This window comes from Aethalodelphis obliquidens, unplaced genomic scaffold, assembly GCF_003676395.1.
Source record: "Aethalodelphis obliquidens isolate GAN/ISIS:26980383/991018 unplaced genomic scaffold, ASM367639v1 scaffold2, whole genome shotgun sequence".
Taxonomy (NCBI): Eukaryota; Metazoa; Chordata; class Mammalia; order Artiodactyla; family Delphinidae; genus Aethalodelphis; species Aethalodelphis obliquidens.
The window spans coordinates 8987075-9013660 of NW_020837946.1; the positions used below are offsets into that span (position 1 = coordinate 8987075).

The following is a 26586-nucleotide window of genomic DNA, read 5'->3' on the forward strand; positions in this document are numbered from 1 at the left end:
GAGTGAATGAATGAATCAGTGAATGAAGTGGACTTGAACCCCCAAAAGTTGTTGAAAGTTGTAATTACCATTTTGGAAGTTTCTGCAAACATGAAGTAAATCAGGATAGGCCTTCAGGTTAGCTCTGCTGAACAGGGCATCCAGAATTGTCTTGTCAAATTTCTTCTCCAGTTCACTGAGAGCATCATACACCACTCTATCCACTGGGACCAGATTTGTACAAGCTTCTTGAAAATGCTTAAAAATATTGAATGGTGAATTATGTAGCTTTGAGTGTATGGGTTATAGGAGACTCGGATTATAAATAGACTAATTGTTCTCTGGTGAAATATTAGAATGTTACACATATTTGGATGACTTCTAAAATATTCTCCATCATAAAAATAGACTCTTATTTTGTTAACCTGCCTCTCTGACATTGATGGTCACTTAAGAGAGCAATTTTGAAGAATAAAAGTCGGTTCAAAGTAGAATGTTGTGTGAGGGCTTTAAGAGCCTGGACAGGATGCTTCAGGAGTGGCCCTTACTGGTACTGAGAGGCCATTTAGTTGACCAGACAATAACCACTGCCCTTCCCTCCAGGAAACCATGTAACCACTCTCCCCTTCTGTGAACGTTGCCAAAGGGCAAATAAAATTCACAAAGACAAAAAGAAGACTTGTCCTCAGTATCCCCAGGAAGGTCCATTGTTAACCTTTACCTGTATTCTGTATCTGGAAATGTCTAAAGTGCAAGAAACGATTTGGAGAGTGAGCAGCAAGCGTCTGCTTCCAAATTTATCCTACCGTGACACGACTTCCCTATGAGTTCAATCACTTCAGGTTCGAGTGCGTAAAATAAGAGGGCTTTGTAATGAAATGTTGCCCAACTCACTTATTTGCTTTAATTTTGTTATTGTTATCATATTGTATCAAAATATCTAAGATGCTCCCTACCTACTCGCCATTCCAATGTTGCCACATCTCCATCGCCATGCGCCTCCCCTGTTTACTACAGAAGAAGGGATGTTGTCTGTGATGCTGCTTCTCCTCTCACCTCCTAACTTATAGGATGGCGAACGTCCCTGTTCATAGGAGGATCTTTAGCCTGCTCATTGCATCCTAAATTTGGCAGGTTATCATGAGGGAATTCTCCTCACTTACCTCATACATCTGCTCAGGGATGAAGCCCCGATCTCGGAGGCCCATGAAGAAAGGAAACGGCTTTGTTATTGCAGTTGCAATCTCCACCTTATTTTCTTTGAAAAGCCTGAATATGAACTCATAGAAAAACTGCTCCTCTGGGTTCTGCTCCTCTGGGTTCTGGTCCCCTGTGATCATTCTGAGAAACAAAGACACAATATGAAAGTAGACGTTGAGTTTCTGAGAGGCCCATGGAGGTCAAAAGATTTTATTTTATTTATTTATTTTTTACAGCTTCTGAATGTTTTTATATACAAAATTATATATTATAATGACTATTCTTTTTTCTACATGAATATTTACTACATATATTTTTATACAATTTTTAAAGGTTATACTCCATTTACAGTTATGACAAAATATTGTCTATAATTCCCCGTGTTATACAATATATCCCTGTAGCCTATGTTACACCCAATAGTTTATATCTCCCAGTCGGTCACCCCTAAATTCCCCCTTCCCCCTCTCTCCCCACTGGTAACCACTAGTTTGTTCTCTATATCTGTGAGTCTGCCTCTTTTTTGTTACATTCATTAGTTGGTTGTATTTTTTTACATTCCACATATAAGTGATATCATCCAGTGTTTGTCTTTCTCTATCTGACTTATTTCACTTAGTATAGCGCCCTCCAAGTCCATCCGTGTTGTGGCAACTGGCAAAATTTCATTCATTTTTTATGGCTGAGTAGTATTCCATTGTATACATATACATTATATCTTCTTTATCTGTTCATCTGTTGATGGACACTTAGGTTGCTTCCTTGTATTGGCAATTGTAAATAATACTTCTAGGAACATTGGGGTGCATGTATCTTTTTGAATTGGTGTTTTTGTTTTTTTCAGATATATACCCAAGAGTAGAATTGCAAGGTCATATGGTAGTTCTATTTTTAGTTTCTTGAGAAACCTCCATGCTGTTTTCCACTGTGGTTGCACCAATTACATTCCCATCAACTGTGCAGGAGGGTTCCCGTTTCTCCACATCCTAGCCAACATTTGTTATTTGCATTCTTTTCGATGATAGGCACTCAATGGAGGACCAACATGTGTAAAATGATGTTCTTGTGCAAGGACCAGAATAGATGGAATTTATTTACTTAGAGAATAATCAAGGGTGCAATAGAAGAATACACTGGGCTTAAGGAAGGTTTGTACATAGAAGTGAAAGAGTTTACCCTGTGCTAATCAAAACTACTGTAAAAAGACTTTCATCCAAACTCTCTTTGGAAAACATTGAATTTTAAAATTGTAAAAGCTTTACAGGAATTTATATGATACTCAGATGGTTAATTTTATGTCTCAACATGGAGGGTTTGGGGGATAAGACTAACATTTTATTTTAAATTGGTGAACTTTGAGTAAGCAGTTTGCCTTCCATAATGTAGGTGGGTCTCATCCAATCAGCTGAAGGCCTGAATAAAACAAAAAGACCAGCCTCCCTGAGTAGAAAGGAATTCTACAGCTGAGTGCTTTCAGAGACTCTGCTGGGTCTCTAGCCTGCTGGTGCATAGCAGACTTTGGACCTGCTGGCCTCCCTTAATGTGTGAGCCAATTCCTTACAATAAATATCTCTTTCTCTCTATATATATGCACACACACACACACACACACACACACACACACAGCCTATTGGTTCTGTTTCTCTGAAGAACCCTGATGAATACATATTACAAAAAAATAAGTTACAGACAAAGAAATAAAAAAACAAACTGAGACAATACTACAGAACCTACCACTGAACTGCAAGTCTTCTTAGTTAATAACAAGTAGAATAAATCTCAGGAAGGTGTAAAGGAGCTAGACCTCTCCCATCTGTAACTGCAGGGGCAGGAATGGCATTCCACATCATAAAATTAGGTCAAAGACACTCCTCTGATAAAGTTTCAATTAATATTGAGAATATGTCTTTTTCTTTGGTCTAATATAGAGACTTGTGTGAATATTCAAAACTAGGACAGGTTGCTCTATATCTAAACCTGCCTGTGGAAGTGTTATATCCATGAAGAAATAGAAGACCTCTGGATTTCAAACATAACCACACCTGTGAGAAGTAATTTAGAGACTCAAAAAGCTTTATAATTCTGATTCTTACTTGATAAATTGTTCCCCCTTCTGATAATGTCTTAATAAACTTCTCTGTATTTCTAAAAGTTGTAAAGACTCAGCATTTTTTAATCCCACCATAAAAGGGTCATTGGAACTTTCCATTCTCCAAATATGCATCAGGATAGAATAAAATCCATTCCTTCACTGAACTCCTTAAAAAAATGTTTTTGCCCACTACTGGGCATGTGCCCTGGGAAGGCCATAGTTCAGAAAAAGTCATGTACCAAAATGTTCATTGCAGCTCTATTTACAGTGGCCAGGAGATGGGGGCAACCCGGGTGTCCATCGTCGGATGAATGGGTGGGGAAGATGTGGTGAATGTATACGGTGGAATATTACTCAGCCATAAAAAGAAGCGAAGTTGGGTTATTTGTAGTGAGGTGGATGGACCTAGAGTCTGTCGTGCAGAGTGAAGTGGGTCAGAAAGAGAAAGACAAATACTGTATGCTAACACATATATGTGGAATCTAAGAAAAAAAAATGTCATGAAGAACCTAGGGGTAAGACAGGAATAAAGACACAGACCTACTAGAGAATGGACTTGAGGATGTGGTGAGGGGGAAGTGTAATGTGTGAAAAAAAAAAAAAAAAAAGAAAAAAAAGTTTTTGCTTAAAGATAGCTGATTGAAAACAAGTGCTTTCCCCCTCTCTCACTGGAGAGTGCTCTAAAATGACAGTAAAGAAATTAGAGTCACAATGACAAAGACAAGGGGATTGGATGAAAAACTTAAACCAAAGTCTGGAAAAGAAAAAGTGGTCAGAGCATTCATCATTACTGCTGGTGGAGGATGCTCCTAGAGGTCACAGAGGGGCCCAGGGTGTCTTACAGGCCCCTGGGGAGGTAGTGGAGGTGGGGAAGAAGATGCAAGAATGAAAAGAGAGGGATTGTTTGAAAGGAGAAAATACAAAACAATGTGCTCCCCAACTCTTTCCTGACCCCACCATACAGAACTCCTGCATCCAGGCAAGAAACTAGAGGTTTCCTCTTAAGAAAAATGTAAACGACACAGAAGAAAGGTCTTCACCTTTGGGCATTTGGGATTTACCCAGCAAAGCTACAGGTTTTCAAGCCCATCTCATTAAATGCAGTTCCAAGCTAGCTTATCAGTGCCTCACCCTTAAGAATGAACAAACAATAACAGGCCACAGATATCTGTGGAAACTAACAGCACAAAGGGGCAGAACCAAGATGAGCAGAGAGCAAAAATGACTCCAGAACAAATAGAAATACTACGGGGAACAGAAGAGAGTTTCTAAAAAACAATTTTCATACACAGTGGAGAAGATATTATGTCCAGGATGCCATGAAGAAAAAACAGGAAAATAAGATAATGGGCCTGGAAATTTAAAGTGATTGCTGAAAATTTTTTTTTTTAAGTTTAACCAGGGCTTCCCTGGTGGTACAGTGGTTGAGAGTCCGCCTGCCGATGCAGGGGACACGGGTTCGTGCCCTGGTCTGGGAGGATCCCACATGCCGCGGAGCGGCTGGGCCCGTGAGCCATGGCCGCTGAGCCTGAGCGTCCGGAGCCTGTGCTCCGCAACAGGAGAGGCCACAACAGTGAGAGGCCTGCGTACCACAAAAAAACAAAACAAAACAAACAAACAAACAAAAGTTTAACTAAAATGGTCATAAGATAAAGACAAGGGAATTTCCCCGGCACATAGCTGGAAAAAAAGAAAAAATCCAAAGGAAAAATGAAAAGTAAATTTGAAACATTTAAATGTCTAAAGCAGTCATTCAAGTGTGTATGTAGATTCAGAAGTAAAAGGAAATGCCTAACAAATACACCCCCTGTTCAATCATTCATGTGTGAAGGCAAAATAGCTGTGCAGAGGCTCAGAAAACATTTTACTCATGCACCCTCTGTGTTGGTCACACGGTTTTCAATGCTCTATTTTCTTTACTTCTGGACAAAGGTAGGGTTGCACCTTCCTGCCTCCTTGGGCTGATGGGTGTAGCTTTGGCAGAAGAATTTGGAGCCAGCACCTGTGAGCCATGCCCACTGTTTCTCTGCTACAGTGGCTGTCATTTCAGATGGCGGCTGTTCATCAGCTAGAGATAGTCCAAGATGAGGGTTCCCTTAAGCAGCCGGTGACCCACTGAGATTTTAGAAATGTTTGTTCCAATAGAATAATCTACCCCATTCTTACTGACACACTGTCTGGAACAAATTATTTGCTGATACCCTATAATAAGAGAATCAGGAAATCAATACCAGCAAAGTTCTGTTATATCAATGAAAGAAGTGGAAGGCACCATTAAACCCAGTTAACATACTGACGTCTTAGACATAGAGAATGGACTTGAGGACACGGGGGGTGGGCGCGGAGGGGGAAGCTGGGGGGAAGTGACAGTAGCATCGACATATAAACACTACTGAATGTAAAATAGAGTGCTAGTGGGAAGCAGCAGCATAGCAGGGAGATCAGCTCGGTGCTTTGCGATGACCTAGAGGGGTGGGATAGGGAGGGTGGAAGGGAGGCTCAAGAGGGAGGGGATATGGGGATATGTGTATGCATATGGCTGATTCACTTTGTTGTACAACAGAAGCTAACACAGTATTGTAAAGCAATTACACTCCAATAAAGGTCTATGAAAAAAATATTGACATCTAAAAATTGTAAATTTCATTTGAGAAAAAAAAGTACATCTCAAAAATTATTTTAGAACAGTGATTCTCAAAGTATGGTCTGGGGACCCTGGGATTTTGTGCAAGACCCTTTCAGGTGTCCTCAAAGTCAAAACTGTTTTCATATAATACTAAGATGTTATTTACCCTTTTTCTCTCTCATACTCTTACAAATGTATAGTGAATTTTTCCAGAGAATACACGGCCTGTGGTATCACAGTAGATTGAATGCAGAAGCAGATAGGAGAAACCAGCTGTCTTCTACAGAACTAGCTATTAAAGAGATTTGCAAAAATATGAAGGGTGGCTAATCTCACTAATTTAGTTTATTTTAGAAGACAGTTATTTTTCATAAAATAGGTCATTTATGTTAGCAGGTAGTGAGTTCATTATTAGTATTATTTTAAAATGATTAAATAAATATATTTAAGTGTTCAAAGTTCAACTTTCTAATATGGTAGATAGTAATAGGTATAACCTACATTAACAAAAACTAGCTCTTTGGATTCTCAATAATATTCAAAAATGTAGAGGGGTCCTATAATCAAAAATTTGAGAAGCCTTGTTCTAGAAAGAGGATATATACTGTATGCAGTAGTAAAAGTATAGTAATCTTAATCTAAAACTTCAGAGTATATTAAAAATCTTAACAATCTGGGCAAGTTAAAAAACTGAGTTAAATGATTTATTTCAAAGATGCTAAACTCAAATGGCATGGTTTCACATTTGATGCTATCAATCAGAGAAATATTGGGTTGGCCAAAAAGTTCATTCGGGTTTTTCTATAACATCTCATGGAAAAACCCAAATGAAATTTTTGGCCAACCCAATATATATTTGAGAATTAATTAGAAATCATAAGGGTAACAAATAGAGTCAAAATGAGACTATAAATCTGACAAAAGAATAAAAGTAAAGAAAACATACTGTTTTTCTTAAACAGAGAAAACAAAGAGACATTAGATATTAAAAGTGCCCCCAAAATTTATAAGCAAAAGATATATGTCATTTAAAACAGATTAATGCTTCCCTGGTGGTGCAGTGGTTGGGCGTCCGCCTGCCGATGCAGGGGGCGCGGGTTCGTGCCTCGGTCCGGGAGGATCCCACGTGCCGCAGAGCAGCTGGGCCCATGAGCCACGGCCGCTGAGCCTGCACGTCCGGAGCCTGTGCTCCGCAACGGGAGAGGCCACAACAGTGGGAGGCCCGCGTACCGCAAAAAAAAAAAAAAAAAAAACAGATTAAATTACTATCTTAGAGTATGAATGAAATAAAGTACAAATAGAGTCTAACTACCAAAGACACACAAAAAACAAAGTGACATTAAAAATGTTAAAAGTCAAAAAATGGGCAAGTGACGTTAGACAAAGGCAAACAAGATAGAAAGCAAAATTCACAATATATGTATTTTAATAACAACATTTAAGACTGCTAATAGACAAATCTTTCATGGTCGTTACAAAATTTCACTTTCAATTTTTAACTCCTCAAGTATATTTAAAAAAATATATGGGATATAAGTTTTAAAAATTGCAAAAATATGTATTAATAACTTGGTCTTAAACACAAGAACATACCCTGAATTGATCTAAATAATAAAGAAAAATTGAATAGGTACATGTTCTAGCTATAAGACGATATTACTATAAATCAAAATTTTAAAACAAAAATTTTGTTTTAAGAAACAAATCTAACTTGCAGTGGTTTAAAAAGTTCATTTTTGGCTTCAGCTCTAACATTGCAAAGACCTTGGAAGTCATCACTCCTATCCTTACAAAAATAAAAAAGCTGAAAAAACTGAAAATCAATGAATTTCAGGCATGTACAGGAAAATTGAGGCCATAAGTCAAACTGTCACCCTAAAAACTGGATTGATAGACAAGTCCGGAGAATCACAGATGAGATCAGCTACCTGGAATGGAAGCCACTAGAGCCATAGACCAAAGGAACCCTTAAATGGTAAGTTTGATGACTTGCTGGAGGCTGAGTGTAGACTTACATGGGAATGAGAAACTCCTAGGGACCACTGGCTTAGGAGAGCCCCCAATCTTTTGTGGGTTTTACTTCCAGGAACCCCACCAGGTACTCATGGTGAAGAGCCAAGAAAAATCCTCTGCTCTGGCAGAGGGAGAGGGGAAAAGGAAACTTTTTTAAACAGCCCAGAGCATTCTCCATAACAACGGTCTACTCTCTAGAGGAAAGCACTTTGCCCAAGCCTTATCTGAACTAGGGGAAGGTCAGTTACCAAAATCCAGCTCCTTCTAGGCTCTGTCTCATTTAATGGGGTGAGGGAAGGGGAAATAGCTAAGAAATCATTCTGAAATTTACAGTCCAGGAACACAGTTCCACTACAAGATTGAGATTTAATCATAAGATTAAAGCATGCTTTCTCTCCCTAGTACCCTACCACTACATCAATAGGGCTCCAGTATAATAATTGAGGATTACAGCTGAAAGAGCTGCAAGGCTCTATTTAATGAGCTCTTAGGGAAATCCAAAGAAAATAGGGGACACAAAATGAGAACACTAGAGGAATTTGAAGCCTCTGTCACCTAAAGCCAGAAAAAACATTAAACATGGCCCATCTCCTAACCAGGTTAACATAAAACTTCACAGTAAACATTCATTTGCCTCAGTTTCTATTATCTGATACATCACATCTGGCTTTCAAAAAAATTACAAGGCATACCAAAAGACAAAAAACAGTCTGAGAGACAAAGCAGTCATCAAAACCAGACTCAGATATGACAGGTTTTCAAATTATCAGACAGGAATTTAGAATAACTATGATTAATTAATATGTTAAGGGCTCTAATGGCAAAAGCAGAACATGCAAGAACATACGGCTAAGTAAGGAAAAAGATGGAAACTCAAAGAAATAATGAAAAGGGAAATGCTAGAAATCAAAAACACTACAACAGAAATGGAGAATGCCTTTGATGGGCTTATCAGTAGATTAGACATGGCTGAAGGAAGAATCAATGAGTTGAAGATATGTCAATAGAAATTACTTAAAATACGAAGAGAAAAAGTATAAGGAGAAAAAAACACAACAGAACACAATATCCAAGAATACCAAAAAGAACAGATATACATAAGTGGAATACCAGAAGGAGAAGAAAGAGAAAAGAGAACAGAGGAAATATTGGAAGTAGTAATGGCCAAAAATTTTCCAAAATTAATAACAGACAACAAACTACAGATTGAAAAACCTCAGCAAACACCAAACTAGATAAATACCAAGTATCTATGAGTCATTTCATATTCAAACTGAAGAAAACCAAAGTCAAAGAGAAAATGTCTCCCCCAAGGAAGAGAGGGGGAGAGGGGTCAGGGAGCCTTACCCTTGGAGAAACAAGGATAACAATTACATCAGATTTCTCATCAGAAACCATGCAAGAGAAAATGTAGATAAAAATTTGAAGTGATAAATAAAAAAAACCCTCCAATCTGGACTCTTATATCCTTTGAAATTAAGAATTCAGAGCCAGCACCTGGTTAACCATGTTCACTGTTTTCTCAAACAAACAAAAACTGAGGTAATTTATTGCCAGAAGATTTACCACGAAAGAAATGTTAAAAGAAGTTCTTCAGGCAGAAGAAAAATGATATGGGTCAGAAACTCATATCTACATGAAGAAAGGAAGAGCATCTGAGAAGGAATAAATGGAATAAAGGAATAGGAATAAATAATTAAAAAATTTTTTTCCTATTCTAAGTTGATCTAAGAAATAGCTGTTTGTTCAAAGTGATAAGAACAACTATGTGATTGATAGTAAATGGATAAGTGAAATGATAGACAGCAGTGTTAAAAAGGACAGGAGGAAGGAACTGGTGACATTTTGTTGTAAGATGCATGCACTGACCATGAAGCAGTATATTGTAATTTAGAGTGGACACGGCTAGTTGTAAATATATATTGCCAGCTCTGGGGAAACCAATAAAATGCTTTAAAAGAAGTATAATCAATATACTAAGATGAGAAAATGGAGTCACAAAATGCTCAATTAAAACCAAAAGGCAGGAAAAGAAAGGAAGAAAAAATAGAAGCAAGTACAATGAATAAAAAACAGTTACAAATAAAAAAACAGTTACAAACAGTTATAAAATACAAAAAACAGTTACAAATATGGTAGATTTTAATTCACCATATGAATAATCACTTTAAATGTGAATGGTCTAAATACACCAATTAAAAGACAGAAATTGACAGAGTGAAAAAAAAAACACCCAACTATATGTTGTCTTTAAGAAAGCCACTGTAAATATAAAACACAGATAGGTTAAAAGTGAAGGGCTGAAGATATGCCATGACAACGTTCATCAAAAGAAAGTTGTGGTAGCTATATTAATTTCAGAGAAAGACTTCAGAGCAAGGAAAATTGTCAGAGACAAAGAGGGGCATTGTATAAAAATAAAGGGTCAATTTCTCCAAGAAGATTCAGCAATCCTCAAAGTGTAGGCAACTAACAAAATAGCATCAAAGTACATGAGATAAGAATTGATAGAACTACAAGACGAAATAGACAAATCCATTCTTGTTGTTGGAGAATTCAATACGCCTTTTTTAGTAATTGGTAGAACAAGCAGGCAGAAAGTCAGTAAGAACACAGTGACCTGAACAGCACCATCAATTAATCTGATTTAACTGACACTTATAGATTATTCTATTCAACAATGACAAAATATACACACCACTCAAGTTCATGTGGAATATTTACCAAAATATACCACATTCTCAGCTGTAAAACTCATCTTAACAAATTAAAAAGAAAAGAAATCAGAAAAACTATGTTCTCAGACCACAATGGAATTAAAGTAGAAATAACAAATAGAGTTGGAAAATTCCAAAATACTTTGAGACTAAACAGCATACTTCTTCTCAAGCATACTTGAGAAGAAGTCTCAAGAGAAATCTAAAAATAACTTGGACTAAATTAAAATGAAAACACAGTTTAACAAAATTTATGGAATGCAGCACAAAAGTGCTTAGAGAGAAATGTGTAGCATTCAAATGTATGTACCAGAAGAAAGATCTAAATCAATAATTTAAGCTTCCCTCTGAAGAAACTAGAGAAGAAGGAGAAGTTTAAGCCTAATTCAAGCAGAAGAAAGGAAATAATAAAAATTAGAGTAATAATCAATAAAATTGAAAACAGGAAAACATTAGGAAAAAAATTAATGAAACCCAAAGCTGATTTTTTTTAATCAATAAAATTGATAAACTTCTAGCCAGGCTAACAAAGAAACAAAGAGAAGACAGAAATCGCCAATTTAGTCCCTATTGGTCCCACGAATATTCAATCACTGTTAGTCCCACGAACATTAAAAAATAATAAAGAAATAATACTATGGACTACTCTATCCCTACAAATTTGATAAAAGATAAAATTTGATAAAATTCCTTAAAAGAAACAAACTGCCGAAACTCACACAGAGAGATAGATCAGAGAGATAGATGATCTGAATAGGCCTATATCTATTAAAGGAATTGAATCAAAACTTAACAGCTCTCCAAAAACGAAAGTACCAGGCCCAGACGGTATCACAAGTGAATTCTACCAAACCATTTCAACTATAATCTCTTCCAGAAAATATAAGCAGAAGTAACACCTCCTAAGTCATTCCATGAGGTCAGCATCACCCCACCCTCACCTCTCAGTGCCTTTCTTTTCCTGCCTGGAGGCCAAAGGTTGGCTGGACTTTGAGCTCCACTGGCTCATCTTCCCATCTCTCAGGTACAGGTGGGTAGCAGAGGCGGGATGCACTGTCAGCCTCCAACAGAAAGGGTGCTGGGCGCTAAGGACCTGCAAGGCTGCACCGCTGCCAGTAGCAATGCCACTGCCTTCTTGGGGCCCAGCCAGCACCAGAAACAGCCCCAGCTTAGAGGAGTTTTCACACATTTTAATATTGTTTTAATTGTTACCAACAGTAATGATTGATGATTGACAATAACATCTTCTCTTTTTAAAAGTCAAATTTCCCTCCTTCTCTAACCAGATGTGTAATACATCCCAGAATAGAAAAAAGCACCTTCTCCCTCCCTGCCTGTTTGCATTCATGCATGTTGAGCCCCATCTACTTTCAGTTCCTCCTATTGGGTGTTCAGAGGTCCTGAGTTGACTCTCAGACTCAGGGCCACACAGATGGGCTCTGACAAAACTGGTCCCCCCACTACCCAGAAACTAGAAAAAGGTTTTACAACAGTTGGGAGTTCGATTTGGATGTAAATTTTTCTGAAAAGACTCTTACCTACAGACCTGTCTTTGGAGGTAGGGATCAAGGAGGTTATGGGGGAAATGAGAGGGCTCAGAGGCCACAAGGAATCATCCAGCCTTGTAGCAAGCCCCAGAGGGACCAGGGAATTCCAGCAGTGCCCACCCAGCTGCATGGCAGTTACAAGAAAAGAAGGTGATGTGAGTCAGGGTGTCCTTAAGTTTCCACTGCAACGGCTGGCTAATCCACTGCAATTTTTGAAATCTTACTTCCTCACTGTTTATTGATTTGTCATCCATTCTGTTTATATCTATAGAATGAGGCTGGGAAGACAGAAATAATGAGTGTAGATGCCAGCCTTAGGAGAGATGCTGGACACAGGAGGCCAGGACTAACCTGCCGCTGATGGGGGTACCTGTACTTGCCATCTTCTCCTTAGGCCACAGAGCTGGCCTAAGATCACTCTTGATTAGATTTTCACTGCCTCTGTCCTTTCCAGGAGCTCTGACAAGAAAGTTTGCCCACTGATGGATCCTTCGGGTGCGGCTCCTAAAGGGTAAAAGGAAAGTGAAATAGCTGAACTGTGTGATGTGCCTGCACCAACACGCTGGTCTTCTCTCCGCCCACTCTCAGCCCCGGGGGGTGGGGTGGGGGGAGGAGCAGGGCCATTTCCTGGCATCCACGGAAGAGAGGGGACCACTTGTTCCCGCAAAGGAAAGGGGGCAGGAAAGTCTCTTGAACTCAAACAGATCAAATTTGCTTTGAGGTGACATGGCATAGTGGCGACGGGGAGGAAGAAAATGCCACGTTTGCTCCTGCGTCTTGCCAAGGTGACTGTGAGACGAAAAATGAAAAAGGCAGACATTTCAGATCTTCTCTTAGGCCCATGGGCTGGCCAAGCACAGTAGTGAGCCTGGACTGGACGAGTTAGACCCAGTGTTCAGACACAGGACTGGAGAGAGCCGAAATGCTGGGGAAAATATTCTTCAAATTTCTGGAAAGCAACCAGAGGCCAGAAAGAACCCTCCCAATTCCTACAACCAGAAGGAAGTGCTAAGTTTGGGCAGAGAAGCCTGATGTGCAAGTCTAAGTTTTCTTGAATATGTGGGCATTTTACAAATGTAGCCAGGAGTGCTTGGGAAAAAAACTGAGCTCCAAATAGTGACAGGAATCTCAAAGAAAGTGACGGGCTTCTCATTAGATGGGGAAAAGTTTGGAACTGAGACTACCTACACCTTAAAGAACCATGTGATGATGCTAGCTAACAAGTGTGTTACATTTATGTTTGTACATAATTTTTTCACTTACACCCAACCCTCATTTTGTAAAGGATTTGAAGCAACTGAGAAAAACACACTACATCAGCATCAAGTTGAAAGATAAAGAAATAGGAGCAAAGCACAAATAAAATAAATAAACAAAACCAGAAGACTAGAAATCCAGGCAGGACAATGGGTCAAATCAGAGATGAACGGGAGTCAAGGTATCTGTAGAATCCAAGGTCTTGGTCAGGGCCATGGGCCAAAGTAGGTGAGAGCTGGGAAGCCTCAAAGTAGTATGTTTCGGAAGTATGTTCCACTGAATCTGTCTTCTTCTGGCTCATTATAGATGCGCTAGAAAATTTGCATAAATATGTTTGCCAAGTGGAGGGGACAAAAGATTTCTACCCTTCTGCCCGTGTCTGTTCTCTTTCCCCCAAAAAAGTGAACACACATCTGGCTGGGACAGATTCCAAATTCCAGCACATGATGAGGCCAGTGGGCAGTGTTCGTGTGCCTACCAGCTGCTACACACACGTGGGACTGCCTGCCTCTCTCTCTCCCTCACTTTGGTGGCAAAGAGGCTAGTAAGCTATGTCTCCGTTAGACACCACTGTTCCCAGCTTTGGGCCTCCGTTGGGCACAATGTCCCCGACAAGGCCTGACACAGACTAGACCAGCTGACATAAATATGCCAGCTTCTTTGCTTATGAGCACAAGGCCTTTGGTGTTCCTCAGCTGATGGTGGTAAGACTAGGACTTACAGGGTATTCCTGTCAAATTTACAAGAAAATCTTACTTGGCAATATCCTGCATTAGCCCAGATAACGATAGGAACTGTAGCTTCTGTTTTCCACTGTCTTTTTTTCTCTGTGTTCACTAGAGAATCATTCTCTCTGGGATAAGATCAGGGATGCCTGGACCAAGCCCACTGATGAACCATCAGTTGATCCCTGGCTCCTAATGGAGGGGGGGAGTTGTCTCCTTTTTGTTCCGGAAGACCTGAGGGATGAGAAGATTCTGACCTGCCTCCTTGCTCTGTTCTCCCACCCAGATTTAGGTCAAGTAGGTGATAATCTCTGAAGGCGAGTCAGTGCTTTCTTTCCACCTGAAAAATTTCTTTCCACTTCGTTAAGTGTGCTGAGATCTGACACTTGGAATATAGGTGTGAATTGCAGAGTCCTGATCACAGTCCAGTGCTATGAGTTAATTTGCTATTAACTCGCCATAGTCGACCAAACTCCCATCTTTGAGCGCTAGTGGGATGCTCACTACCAGGTCACATAACCCATCCCAGATGGATCACATTTCTGTGAAGATCTGTTGCCCACAATTCACTCTCTGCTATCAACTTTTTAATCAGTTGGGATTTGGAGGTACAAGTAACCAAAACTGACTCAGACTAACTCAGACAGAAAATCAATTTCTTAGAAGTATATTGGGTAGCTCAAAGAATTTATAAGAAGGCTGGAGGACTGAGATCAGAAAATAGGCAGTCCAGGCAGAAAGGTCCTCAGCCCAGGTCATGGTATGTGGCCATCGATTTGACAAATGTGTTCTTTTCCATTCTGATTAAAAAGGAGGATCAGAAACCATTTTCCTTCTCGCTTGACAGATAAGATTATTCATTTACAGTTTTGTCTTGCGGTTATATGAACTCACCCACCCTTTGTGGTACCCTAGTCCCAAGAGATCTGTATCACCTGGACCTCTCAAAGAACATCACATGGATCAGTTATGTTGGTGACATCCTGGTGATCAGACATTATGATGAGCAAAAGAAGCCATACATCAGAAAGTGCATGCCGTGTGTTTTCATTTATGTAAAACTTGAATACAGAACAAAACAAATCTGTAGTCATAGAAGAGCGATAATCATAGACATCATAGATCAGTGAGTGCCTGACGCTGGCTTGGGGAGGAAGCTACCTGCAAAGGGCACAAGGGAACTTTCTGGGGTGATGGAAATGGTCTATATCTTAATTGTGGTTGTAATTATCAGGTTAGCCGAAAACTTCGTTTGGCTTTTTCCTTAAGATTTTATGAAAAAACCTGAATGAACACTTTGGACAACCCAATACATTTGTTAAAATTCATCAACATGCACACTTAAGTTGAATGCATTTTATACTTCAATAAAATTGAGCTCTTGCCCGATGTAGGTTAGCCTTAGTTTCAAGGATTCTTGGACCCTAGAACTGTTGTTTCCCATCTTTTTTTCTGAGGGATAGGATACCTTACAGGTGTCCTGGAGGGGGAACCCATGGACCGAATACATTTGAGAGTCATTGATTTAAATAAAGTTAAACAGATTTCTACATTAAAGGGTTTCTCACAGACCCTACATGCCAACACACATTAGAAATCTTCAATCGGATGTATAGAGGGGGCATGCCCTGCTTCCCTGGAGTGGCTGCCCTAGGGTCTTCTCCTGGCCCTGGTTCTGCCCTAGATCCAGTTTCCACACATTTCCAGCTCCCAACTGCCAGCCTGGCTCCGACACACCTTCCTGCCTGGAGTTCTGCTGCCTACCACTGCATGATATCAGTTTATATTCAGGTTTCCTTTGATTTCAATTTTCTTTGGTAATCATTTTATCCTGACAAAGTACAGGCATTTCTGAGTCACCAAACCTCCCCTTTGTCTTTTTGTTTGTTTTTTTAAGTTTGATGATTTCTAGTAAATTTATTCAGTTGTGTAACAATCACCATCACCACAATTCAGTTTAGGTTCATTTTCATCACCCCAAAAAGTATAGAAGGAGGACGGGTCCTGGGGAAATAAAAGTGGGTAAGGAGGCCAATAGATGGTGGATTCCCAGTTCCCGGGGACCCTGGGGCTGGACCCTATGCCTCCTCCCCTTTGTACCCACCTCCCCAGGATGGGCCCGATAGGCAGCAACCCCCGCCCCCGACCCCCAAATGCCCTGGGAATCTCACGAGTTTCCGGAGGTGGAGGGAGGCTGCAGGCACTGCGGGCGGCCTTGTCTTTAGCTCTGCTCGCTCCGCCCAATTACTTTCACTTTCCTTTCCTCGGAAGCCCGGCCCTCACCGTGTGTGGAAAAGCACAGACTTCCTGTTTCGTCCACTGGTATCTCCCTGCCCTTCTCTCAGTCTCCCAGGAGCCATCCCCGGCCAGCCCCTGGACCCAGCAGGGGGCAGGAACAGGGAGCAATCTCAGCGTCCAGGTGGGTTTTCGTCTCGGCTGCTTTATTCACTTTTGGTGACTGGCTTTTACAGTTAAGACCCTGGCAGCAGCTGCAGGGTGAAACTCAACAGTTTAAACTGTGAGGCTCTTTCTTTGTAAAATAATGGTTTCCAAAGAGGTAGAGAGGGGATATGGAATTTAATAGGAGACTTAAAAAGAAGACGGATGAAGAGGGGGAGCAAACACACAGTTCGGTTCTTTTTTCCCTAAACTCTAGCCTGTTATTGTGGATGGAACTTGAGATTTGCTCTGTACCTTCCTTGTCCATGCAGAGTGATCCTGCACTCTGCCCCCAAAGGGCAACTCATCCGTTATTCATTGTACAAGTGACTAGAGGTAGTTGGGAAGCTAGTGGAACAGAGAAAATAAGGAGAGTACATTTAATTTCCTCTAGAGTGTATTAACTTTTTAATATCTTTTCTTTAAGCACATTCATGATAATTTTCTTGAAATAAATTCCCAGAAGTGGAATTTAGAACTCAAGGGAATACATATTTTAGGGTATTTGGTACCGATTACTAAGTTAACCTCCAGAAAGTTTGGACCTATTTACATCTTCACCAGGACTGTCTATGATTATTGCTATTATTTTTATCCTGACTAATTTGATAGGCAAACGTTATTAAATTATTTTTGTTTGCACTGTTCCGACTACTAGTGAGTTACCATGTTTTTTACATATTAATTGTGCATTTGACTCAGTTGCCTGTTTATGTCTTTTGCACTGAATGTTTGTCTTTGCCTATTCATTTTTCAGACCCCTTTACATAATACAAACCTGAATGCTCATATATGAGACACGGTAAAATGCACTAGTGAGAAATGGGACTTTGGTCAGGTGAGCTCTGCCTTGCCACCAAATACCTTGGGCTAGTTGCCTAACCTCTCTGTGCTTCATGTTCATCCTTGGCAATCATAACAGATGAAGAATGAGGGTTATGGAGGATGTTCTATTCTGAATGCTGTAGTATAATTAGTCATCCAGGGCCCCTTCCTCTTCTTAGCATGTGATCATTCTGGTGTTTTCTGGCTCTGTGCTGATCTTTGCAATATCCTTCCCCTATGCAGATGGTGAACGGTAGATTTCTTTCCCATCTGTTCTCTATCTTCTAGGATTTCATCACAATTCTAGATCCCCTGTGGCATCGTCTCTTGTTTTCTAGTACTGTTGTGGAATGATTGTTTTATACAATGTATATTTTTTCCTGTTAACCTTAACTATTTGGGAATGAGGAGAAAGAGACAGGGTCGCTCAATCTGCCACTGGGATTAAATCCCTAGAAATAGTCATTAATTAACAGTTCAACTTTTTCTTTGACACAAGGTGAAGTTGGAAAAATGGAATCCATGTTTGTTTTGTTTTTAAAGAAATCTCTAGGTGATCGAAGTTTTTGTCAGTGACTCCCTTTTCTTGACAATTTGTCAAGAATATCATAGGTACATTTTCTTCCTGTTATAACTTACCAATATTTTCTCATGGCCTACCAATGGTCAAATATTGTAATGTCGCATGGGCACGGGAAAAGACATGTCTGTTCTGAGATGTGAAATTGACACATAAAATAAATCAGTCAAGTCACCTTTGCTAATCATGCCTTTCACATCCTTCGTGTTCTTATTTATGTCAGGCCTGTTTGCGTGTCAGAGATTGTAGGTGGTTTAATAAAGTTTCTAAATATTATCAGGTTTCCATCTTCCTACTCGTCTTTGAGCGTTCCCTTTTGTGTGAGCATTGCTAGTGTATACTTAAACTGAGTCCCGGCAATCTTGGTTAACTCAGCTCAGTGTAGCCACAGACCATAGTATTTAAGACTACACACCTGGAGCCAGAAAATTGGAATTCGTCCCTCTCTACCACTTCCAAGTTTTGCAACTTAGGGCGAGTTATTAAACCTCTCTCTGTCTCAGCGTCCTTGACAATATAAATAGGTGCAATCCAGACTGAAAGGGTTTTGTGAAGATCAAATAAGTTACTGCATGTGAAACCCTTAGTACACAGTCTGGCATACAGGAAGCTCACGGTACATAGTAGCTCTATTTAGTACCAGCAGCCCCTTTGGGATTTCAATGTCACATTGTGGGTCACTTTCAGCTTCTATTGTTGCTGGGCATTGTCACTGCTTCCTATACCCATGAGTCTTTTTGGCAGATGTGGCTTTTCAGACGGCTAAGGGATGCCGTTGGGACCAGGATGCCTGTCTCGAGATGCTGTACAACACGGAGAGCGGCTCCCCTAACTCCTTAGTCTTTGCTTCTCTTTTCCTCTTGTGCCTCTTCCGTAGGAGATTCACCATGACCAGGACCTTGAAGGAGGTTCTTCTACAGCACTTTATACATCAGAAGCTGGAGATTGCTTATGCCATAAACAAGGCATTTCCCTTCTTCGAAGGTCTCCGAGACAACTTCTTCATCACCGAGAGACTGTACCAGGTAAGTCACATTGACCGCTTTGCCATGGCAACCCAGCCCCCACCAAGAATGCCGGATCATTGAGGTCTCAAACCACAAGACCCCGGGGCTTTTAGAATTTGGAAGTTCCAGACAAAAATGGTCATTACCAGGGAAAGAAGGTGTCCAGGGTAGGTGACCTCACACCAGATGGCTTAAAACAAGGAAATGTGTTCTCTCACAGTTCTGGAGGCTAGAAGTCCAAACTCAAGGTGTTGACTGGGTTGATTCCTTCTCGAGATTTTCTCCTGTGTTCTGGTGGTACCAGCAATCCGTGGTAAACCTGGCTCACAGAAACGTCACTTAACTCACTGTTTCCATCTCTACACTGCCTTCTCCTCTCTGTGTCTTCTCCCTTTCTCTTCCCTTACAAGGACACTCGTCACTGTGATTTAGGGCCCACCGTAATCCAGGATGGTCTCATCTCAAGATCCTTAATTACATCTGCAAAGACCCTTTTTCCAAATAAGGTCACTTTCAAGGTTTCAAGCGGACATATCTTTGGATATGAGGAGGCACCATTCAACCCACTAAGGGTACCATCTCAACGCTTAAGAGCTTGTGACCCACAGTCCATTCTGATGGGAAGCAAGACAGGCAGTGGGAGATATGGCTATGTGGACAAAAATGGCACTCTTTTCATATAATTTTGGTTGTTTAAAGCGTTTCCTGAGCCCCAAGCCCAGAAAAGTGCTAGCACTGGTAGAACAATCTTCCCCCAGTCTTGGCCTGTTTGGATCCAACCCTTTTTCATATCATAACTCAGATGTCACTCCTCAGAGAGGGTCCTTGGCCCACTCATCTAATTAAGACCCCCTCATTATTCTTCCCCATAACAATCCATGCTTTCCCTTCATAACACTGCTATCAATAGGAATTGAGTATTTTTTAAATTTGTGTTTATTATTTAATGCCCATCTTCTCCACCTGACAGTGCCTCTCCCCCAACATGGGTAGCACCATGCTGGTCTTATCTGTTGCTAGGTACCCTAGGATGAGCTCACGGAGCCTAGTCATTTCTCAGTAAGTATTTTGTAGTTGATTCTCTCCTGCCATGTTTCTCCTTTTGGCCAACCTCTCATCAGGAGGACTTCTCTGATTTCCCATTTAGGCCACTTCAAGTCCAAGAGAGAAGGAAAGAGAGAGCAGAGGCTAACAAGCAATCCACAGAATTGCCACCTGTGACCAACTCTTAGGTCCATTGCTGAAGAGTCCTGCCCAAAGCCTTGGAGAATTACACAGTAGCAGCCTTTGACTCCACTTTCCTTCCTTAACATTTCTCTCTTCCCTCAAGTATACCTAAAATAAGGTTCACAAGAGCCTTATTTTCAAGAATGCTGAATTCCTGTGACCATCCATATATATATGAAGCTCCAAAAGTAAACCTGTGGAACTGTGATTTCTCTATGTCAGAGAATTTTACTATTGACATTTTGCACTAAATTCCTTCTTAAGAGAGCAGAATCACTTTCTTACAGCTTAGAAAACCACAAGTGTGTACTAAATCTCCATTCCATGTTATAATCATTTATAATAATCCTTTACTTCGCTTTTAAAGGAATCTCTGGAAGCCTGTAGAAATATGGTCCCTTTATCCAGGGTCGTGTACAACATCCTCACTCAACTGGAGAATACGTTTAGTCTGTCATTTCTGGAGACGTTGTTCAGCCAAATAAACCTGAGTGAATACCCCAACTTGATGACGACCCTCAAGAGCTTCAAAAGGGGTATGAGGCTTCTGGAATAACTTTGGGGCTATAGAAACATGATAGAAGTTGCTACGCTAAAAGTTTGGGCTGGTTTTCTGCCTTGTGGAACATGCACTTGAACTGCCCACTTTCTCTTTGGGAAGAGATGGACCGTTCTCTCTCACGAGTGGGACAGGAAAAGCAGCCCCTGGCCCTGGTTCTTTAAGATGAATTTCTAGAAGACACAAACATTTCTGTCTTACCTGTTCTATGAGTTGGGGGGAAATTGTACAATTTAGCATACTGGACAGTCTCTAGGGAAGGGGATGCATAAAGTGACAGAGACCAAGTCTGGCAGAAGGACACGGAGAGCTAGAGAGGAAGAGAAATGGATAGAGATGGATAATAATAAGTATCTTTTTTTTTGAAGTATGGTTGATATACAATGTTGTGTTAGCCCCAGGTGTACAGCAAAGTGACTCAGAGATATATATATATATATATATATATATATATATATATATGTTCTTTTTCAGATTCTTTTCCATTATAGATTGTTGTAAGATATTGAGTATAGTTCCCTGTGCTACACAGTAGGTCCTTGTTGTTGGTTTGTTTTGGTTTGGTTTGGTTTGGGTTTTGTTTGTTTTCTGAGTGCTTACTATGTGCCAGGCATTATCCCAGGCACTTTATATGATCATCTTATGTCATCTTTAGAACAATCCAATGAAGTCATTATTATCCCCATACGACACATAAGGAAATTAAGGCTCAGAAGAACTTCCCCAAAGTTACTTGTCTGTTAAGTGCAGAGCCAAGAGTCCTACTTGGGTCTCCTAATACCAGGTTCCAAGATTATGATCACTAGTTTAAACTAGGACAGCTGGAGGACAGATTGTAAAGCTAGAGGAGGGAAGAAAGGTAGCTAAAGAGGAAGGAAGGGGAACTGTGGACACAGAGATAGAAAGAGAGAGTATGAGAAAGAAGTAGAGAATGAAGTTCCTTGAGGAAAGAGAAAGAGCTGAATAAGTAAAGGAGTATAAAAAGCGCAGTGACATTGCTGGGAAGAAAGTAGCAAGAGTAGGAGGAGCAGGCAGTAAAATCACTTAGTTGAGTCAAAGTACGTGGTTCATTTATCTGAGAACAACAAGGGAAGGACCAGGAGATCACACTGAATTGTGACATTCTTATTAGTGGCAGTGGGAGATATGGCTATGTGGCGGCTAGCCTGTTGACGGCTTCATCTGGTCTTTGATATTTTCCCATTAAGAGGCTCCTCCTCAAAGGGAGAAATGATTCCTTGAGCTAAAGCAGCAGCAAAAGAGAAGAGTCCTCCCCCAGGCAGGCACAGCTGCACGTGGGCCTGAGCTCTTGGCAGGATCAGGGCAGTGCTGGGAGAAATATGTGCTCAAAGGCCAGGCTAAGTAAATCTAAGAGTCAGAGGGACCCACACACTGATATGTACCTCCAACCCACCCCACAGCCCTGGCCTGGCTGAGCTCCAGCATCTTTCTGGATCCAACTCTGCGATATTGCTCTGGGACCCTCTCCAAAATCTGGCCTTACTTTCCTCTTTTTGTTCACTGGTTGAGACAACTTTACTTCTGAAATAAATAGACTAGAATCATAAAAGAAACCCGACCCTGGCCTTGCAGGGGAATGGCATGCAGAAAGCCCAGGGCCTGGGGTATTGGGGATGGGAGAGAAGTTTGGTGTGGCCAGATCACAGGGTGCAAGGTGAGAAGACATGGAAACCGAGTCTGCAGAAATGAGCAGAAACCAGAATATAGAGGTCCTAATACACTGTGTGAAGGAATTTATATTGTCTCTTATTTGCTCCAGGGAGGTATGAGATATTTATTTCTTAAAACAAGGATGACATTTAACATTATAGCATTGTACGTAATTGTCTAAATTCTGAAGCCAAAACTAAAGAAAATAAATCCCTGGGTACAAAGTCAATCTCAACTTCATGTGTGAAACCACTTTGGTATGAGATCAGAGGTTAGAAGCAGGTGTTATAGCACTAAATGTTCAAATTGAAGAAAGAGAATCTAAAGGGGCCACAAATGGTCGATGATGATGATGACTCAGTTCTGCGCACCTGTGAGAGAGTGAAAGACTCCACGCCCTTGTCCTATTGAATGTCAAGTATAAAGATATCCCCTTCTCCAAATAATTCCGAGGTACTAATGTGTGATCCTTCACCAATCCCAGTTGTCACTTCCAACGGAGGGTGGGGCAGAATCACAACGATTCCTCTCGAAGCCGCAGCCAACCCAGCAGGAAGGAGCTCCGTCAGGGCACTGCTGCCGCCGCCCACCTGCCAACACCCCCCATCGAGCCGCCCACCCTGCTCACCCAGTGTCAGCGAGCCCGGAGCACCTGCCCAGCCCAGCGCTGAGATCCTGCACGAGCATCCCAGCCCTGCTGACCTCACCGTGGCTCTCCCCGGAATCATCCAGGAAGGAAGGCTCACTCCAGGTGAGAAACAGACCCTGTCCAACACCTGTGCAGCCCCAGCCTAGGGTGCCTGTGGCCCTAGAACCTCAGGGTCCTGTCTTTTTGATCTACTCCTTCCCATGCATGCACCACCATACACAGCTCTTTCCAAGAAGGATGTGGGCACTGCCAGGGGCCTGGGTAAGCCCCAGAACCCAGAACACCTGCTTCCCACCCCTTGAACAGCCCAACCCTCTGCCCTTTGGCCCTTGGTACTCTGCCTGCCCCTGACATTTTTTCCACTCTCCTCCCTGACACCCTGTCCCTGTAACCTGTGATTTTTCTTCTTGTCTTCAATGACCAATGACAACTTGATATCCCAAATAAGTGATGAAAATTCACAAGAGACGCCCAAGCTACCCCATTCCTGTTCAGGCAGTGTTGCTTGGGGCCGACTTGCCCAGCTCAAGGTGGCTGTGAAGGGAGGACACACACCTACAAGCCAAGAGGGCTGTGGCAGGAGCCCCAGGAAAAAGAACTGGGAGTGACAAGGAGAAAAACGAGACGGGGGCCGACGCACGGCTCAGGACCTCTTGTCAGGGATGCCATCACAGCCACTTAGATGCTATCACGTCCAAGAGCCCTGTCAAACCAACACTCAAAACACACTGTTCTGAACTGGAAAGTAACTTGTGCAACACACCCACCCTCGGTGCTTACCGACTGCTCACCCTCTGATTACAGGGACCTTTCAGTTTCAACCATATTCATTTTTATATGGTTGGGAGGTTATCAAAATTATTAGAAAAGATGATAAAATGTTTAAAGGTTGCTGGACCTGATTAGCTTCTAAAATTGTGTCATTTATCTCCCCCAACCATCAGGATAAAGGACTTTGATTACATTAAATGTAAATGTGGAATATTATTGGCCGCTGTCAAAAATGGTATCATGGGTTCTGAGCTCTCCAATACCGAGAATAAAGGGCCCTGTTTGGTCCGGATGTTTTCTCCACCCATCTAAAAAGTACCATCCAAATAAGGTTAGCATAACCAGAAGCCAGTAACAATGAAAGAGTCCATCCTCTAGATTTTCAAAGGAAAAAAAAAAGTGTCTGTGTTATTAAATTAGTAAGTGACTGATTGAAAGGAAATGATTGGGGAATTCCCTGGCCGTCCAGTGGTTAAGACTTGGCACTTTCACTGCAGTGGGCCCAGGTTCGATCCCTTTTGGGGGAACTAAGATTCCGCAAGCCACACAACACAGCCAAGAAAGAAAAAAAGAAAAAGAAAGAAAGAAAGAAAGGAAATAATTGTTCCCTGTCCCCTCTACCCCACCCTCAAGGGACCTTGGTGTTTGGTTGGCCCATCATTGTTACCTGCTGGAATAGATTGTTCTTGTTCCTCCCACTTCTGGTTCCTGCTCTTGGGTCCTCGGATCTGAAATTCCTTTTCTTCCTCTGCTCAGTGTCCAGTGACAACCTGATCCCCCAAATAAAAGATAAAGAAGACACTCAAGAGATGTCCTGCGCTCCATCAGGCCCCGTGCCAGGTAATCTTGATTTGGACAACTTAGGCTCATGTTAGCTTTCACATCTACCACGAAGAGAAGCCATTTGGGTCATCCGCGCACGGGGCTCTCCTCTCCACTCTCCATCACCATCTTGGCCCAGCTCATGCTGCTCACCCCATCCTCAGGAGCTTGGAAAGGGAGAGAGAGTCCCTGGGAAAGGTGAGGGAGACAGGTCTGGGAAAGGTGGACCGGGAGCGGCACTGAGGGCGAGGGACAGGAGCCCCATTAGTACTTGCCCAAGTGAAGCCAAATCCAGCCTCTATACCCAGACATCGAATTATATCTCAGAGACAGAGTTTGGGGTGAAGCAGAAAAGAATAGTTTTATTGCTTTGCCAGGCAAAGGGGGCCACAGCACGTTAGTGCCCTCAAAACTGTGTGTCCCAACTTGGAGGGGGTAGTGAGAAGTTTCATAGTAATAGTTCAAAGGGGGCGTGATCAGCTTGTGGACATTCTTCTGATTGGTTGGTGGTAAGTGGGAGTCAGCATCATCAACCTTCTGGCTTCAACCAGTCTGGGGTCTACGTGGTTGTGGGCAGCATCCTGTTAACTTCTTCCACCTGGTGGGGGTTTCAGTATCTGCAAAACAGCTCAAGGCTGCCCTTATGCGTATCCCTTGAGGGGGAACCAGGACCCTGCCCCAAGGCTGCACTATTGTTTCTTTCACCGGGTCCTCCCTTGTCTCCACATTCCCTCCCTTCCCTAATTAGCATCTGTTTGAACCTGCTGCTTGGAACTCAGGGAAGGTCATGGAGGCTGAATGAAGCCTATTTCCTATACTCAAGAAATGAGAAATGGGGGGACACAGAAAGGCTTTTGTGCCCACGAGCCCCACCGTGTCCTGCTCAGTATCATGACCTGGACTCCAAACACCACTAAGGGGTCTACAGAGGGAGAACATTCATCTGCCAGGAGGCAATGTGGGGGGAACCCTGGGGAAAGGACAAGGGGCTGAGTCATGGCAGGACTATTTGACTCAGCCACTCTCTGAGGCCACTTCAAGAAGGCAAATGTCCAAACTGCTGCATCAAAATGCAAAGCAGACAGAGACACCGAACTGGTGCTCAGACGTGGACGGTCCTCACTCCCAGCCCTCACCCTGACTGGGGGAACTTTCACATTCAACCCTCGTCATTTGTACATCATTTGGATTTTTAAGATATTTAAATAAGTTGAAATGAAACAAATCATTTTTAAAGTCTAACGACTGCTTGCTAGCTGCCTCGGTTAGCTATTCCTATGTAAGGTGGAATTTGAGACAGATCTCACAGCCTTGTGTGAACAAGGAAGTGACCGCCTTTTGTGAGATGGGTCTTTATCTGTCATGGCTTCAAGTCCTTCTGTCTTTCTTCGTGCAGCAAAAGCTGGAGGAACTTTGTATGTTCTTGCTGCTAACAAGCGCTGGCAAGTACAAGCTGACCCCTGCTTCCTTCGACAGCAAATAGGTGGAAATACATAAGGCACTTAACCTCCTTCACTATTTCTCAAGATGAAATAATCACAGATACAGCAGTTTAGAAAGATCACATCACAGACGTCTGAGCAATAGCATGTACTTTTCATGTGGCAAAAGCATTCATCCTCATGGTGGCCGTCAGAATTCAAGGTCACCACGCACACTAGCTGCTGAGAGTCTTAGAAAGGGAAACCTTTCTAAAGGGCTCCAACTGAGCCCTCCTCTGCGGAGCAGTTGTTCCCTGGTTCACTGTGATAATCACACAGGTAGCAGTAATCACAAGTTGATCAAACCAAGGCAGAGCCAGGGAACCCTGGCGAGTCGCCAGACCTGTGCTGCAGGTGCTCTCCACCCTCTGGTTCTCCCACCAATCTCCCTCAGCACTT

At 41.8% G+C, this 26586-nt stretch overlaps 2 protein-coding genes across 13 annotated transcripts in view; one reads left to right on the forward strand and one right to left on the reverse strand.

The window, feature by feature from the left end:
- LOC113626943 (nuclear body protein SP140-like) lies at positions 1 to 24651 on the reverse strand. 3 transcript variants are annotated; one of them, XM_027118981.1, is made up of 4 exons: positions 24552 to 24651; positions 12526 to 12678; positions 1143 to 1320; positions 1 to 237 (listed from the first exon to the last, which is right to left on the reverse strand). In XM_027118981.1, exons 2-4 carry the CDS (start codon positions 12555 to 12557, stop codon positions 16 to 18), a joined length of 432 nt encoding a protein of 143 aa, XP_026974782.1. In that variant the 5' UTR covers positions 12558 to 12678; positions 24552 to 24651; the 3' UTR covers positions 1 to 15. The 3 variants fall into 3 exon arrangements, with proteins under 3 accessions (XP_026974782.1, XP_026974772.1, XP_026974765.1); XM_027118971.1 differs by lacking the exon at positions 24552 to 24651 and adding an exon at positions 16328 to 16433; XM_027118964.1 differs by lacking the exon at positions 24552 to 24651 and adding an exon at positions 15092 to 15126.
- The window catches only part of SP110 (SP110 nuclear body protein), a 39597-nt gene continuing 29448 nt past the window's right edge, over positions 16438 to 26586 (forward strand). For 9 of the 10 annotated variants that reach the window (XR_003435339.1, XM_027118868.1, XM_027118869.1 and 6 more), the window contains exons 1-5: positions 16438 to 16575; positions 18878 to 19025; positions 20602 to 20770; positions 22949 to 23215; positions 24641 to 24724. Coding sequence is in view for 9 of the 10 variants with exons in the window: in XM_027118868.1 (XP_026974669.1) it covers positions 18888 to 19025; positions 20602 to 20770; positions 22949 to 23215; positions 24641 to 24724 (658 nt within the window). In the remaining variant the exon portion in view is untranslated. Of the gene's footprint in view, positions 16576 to 18877; positions 19026 to 20000; positions 20067 to 20601; positions 20771 to 22948; positions 23216 to 24640; positions 24725 to 26586 lie in introns of those variants that run through there. The other variant, XM_027118928.1, reaches the window with a different exon arrangement.

What these genes read in the sequence shown, in the direction of transcription:
- LOC113626943 (XM_027118964.1), bottom strand. Translation starts at nt 15,111, where the DNA reads ATGTTCTTTGAGAGGTCCAG. An exon ending in GGTACCCCCATCAGCGGCAG is followed by an intron (nt 1,321 to 12,525) that starts GTTAGTCCTGGC and finishes TTTGTTTCTCAG; the next exon opens with AATGATCACAGGGGACCAGA. An exon ending in TCCCTGAGCAGATGTATGAG is followed by an intron (nt 238 to 1,142) that starts GTAAGTGAGGAG and finishes AATATTTTTAAG; the next exon opens with CATTTTCAAGAAGCTTGTAC.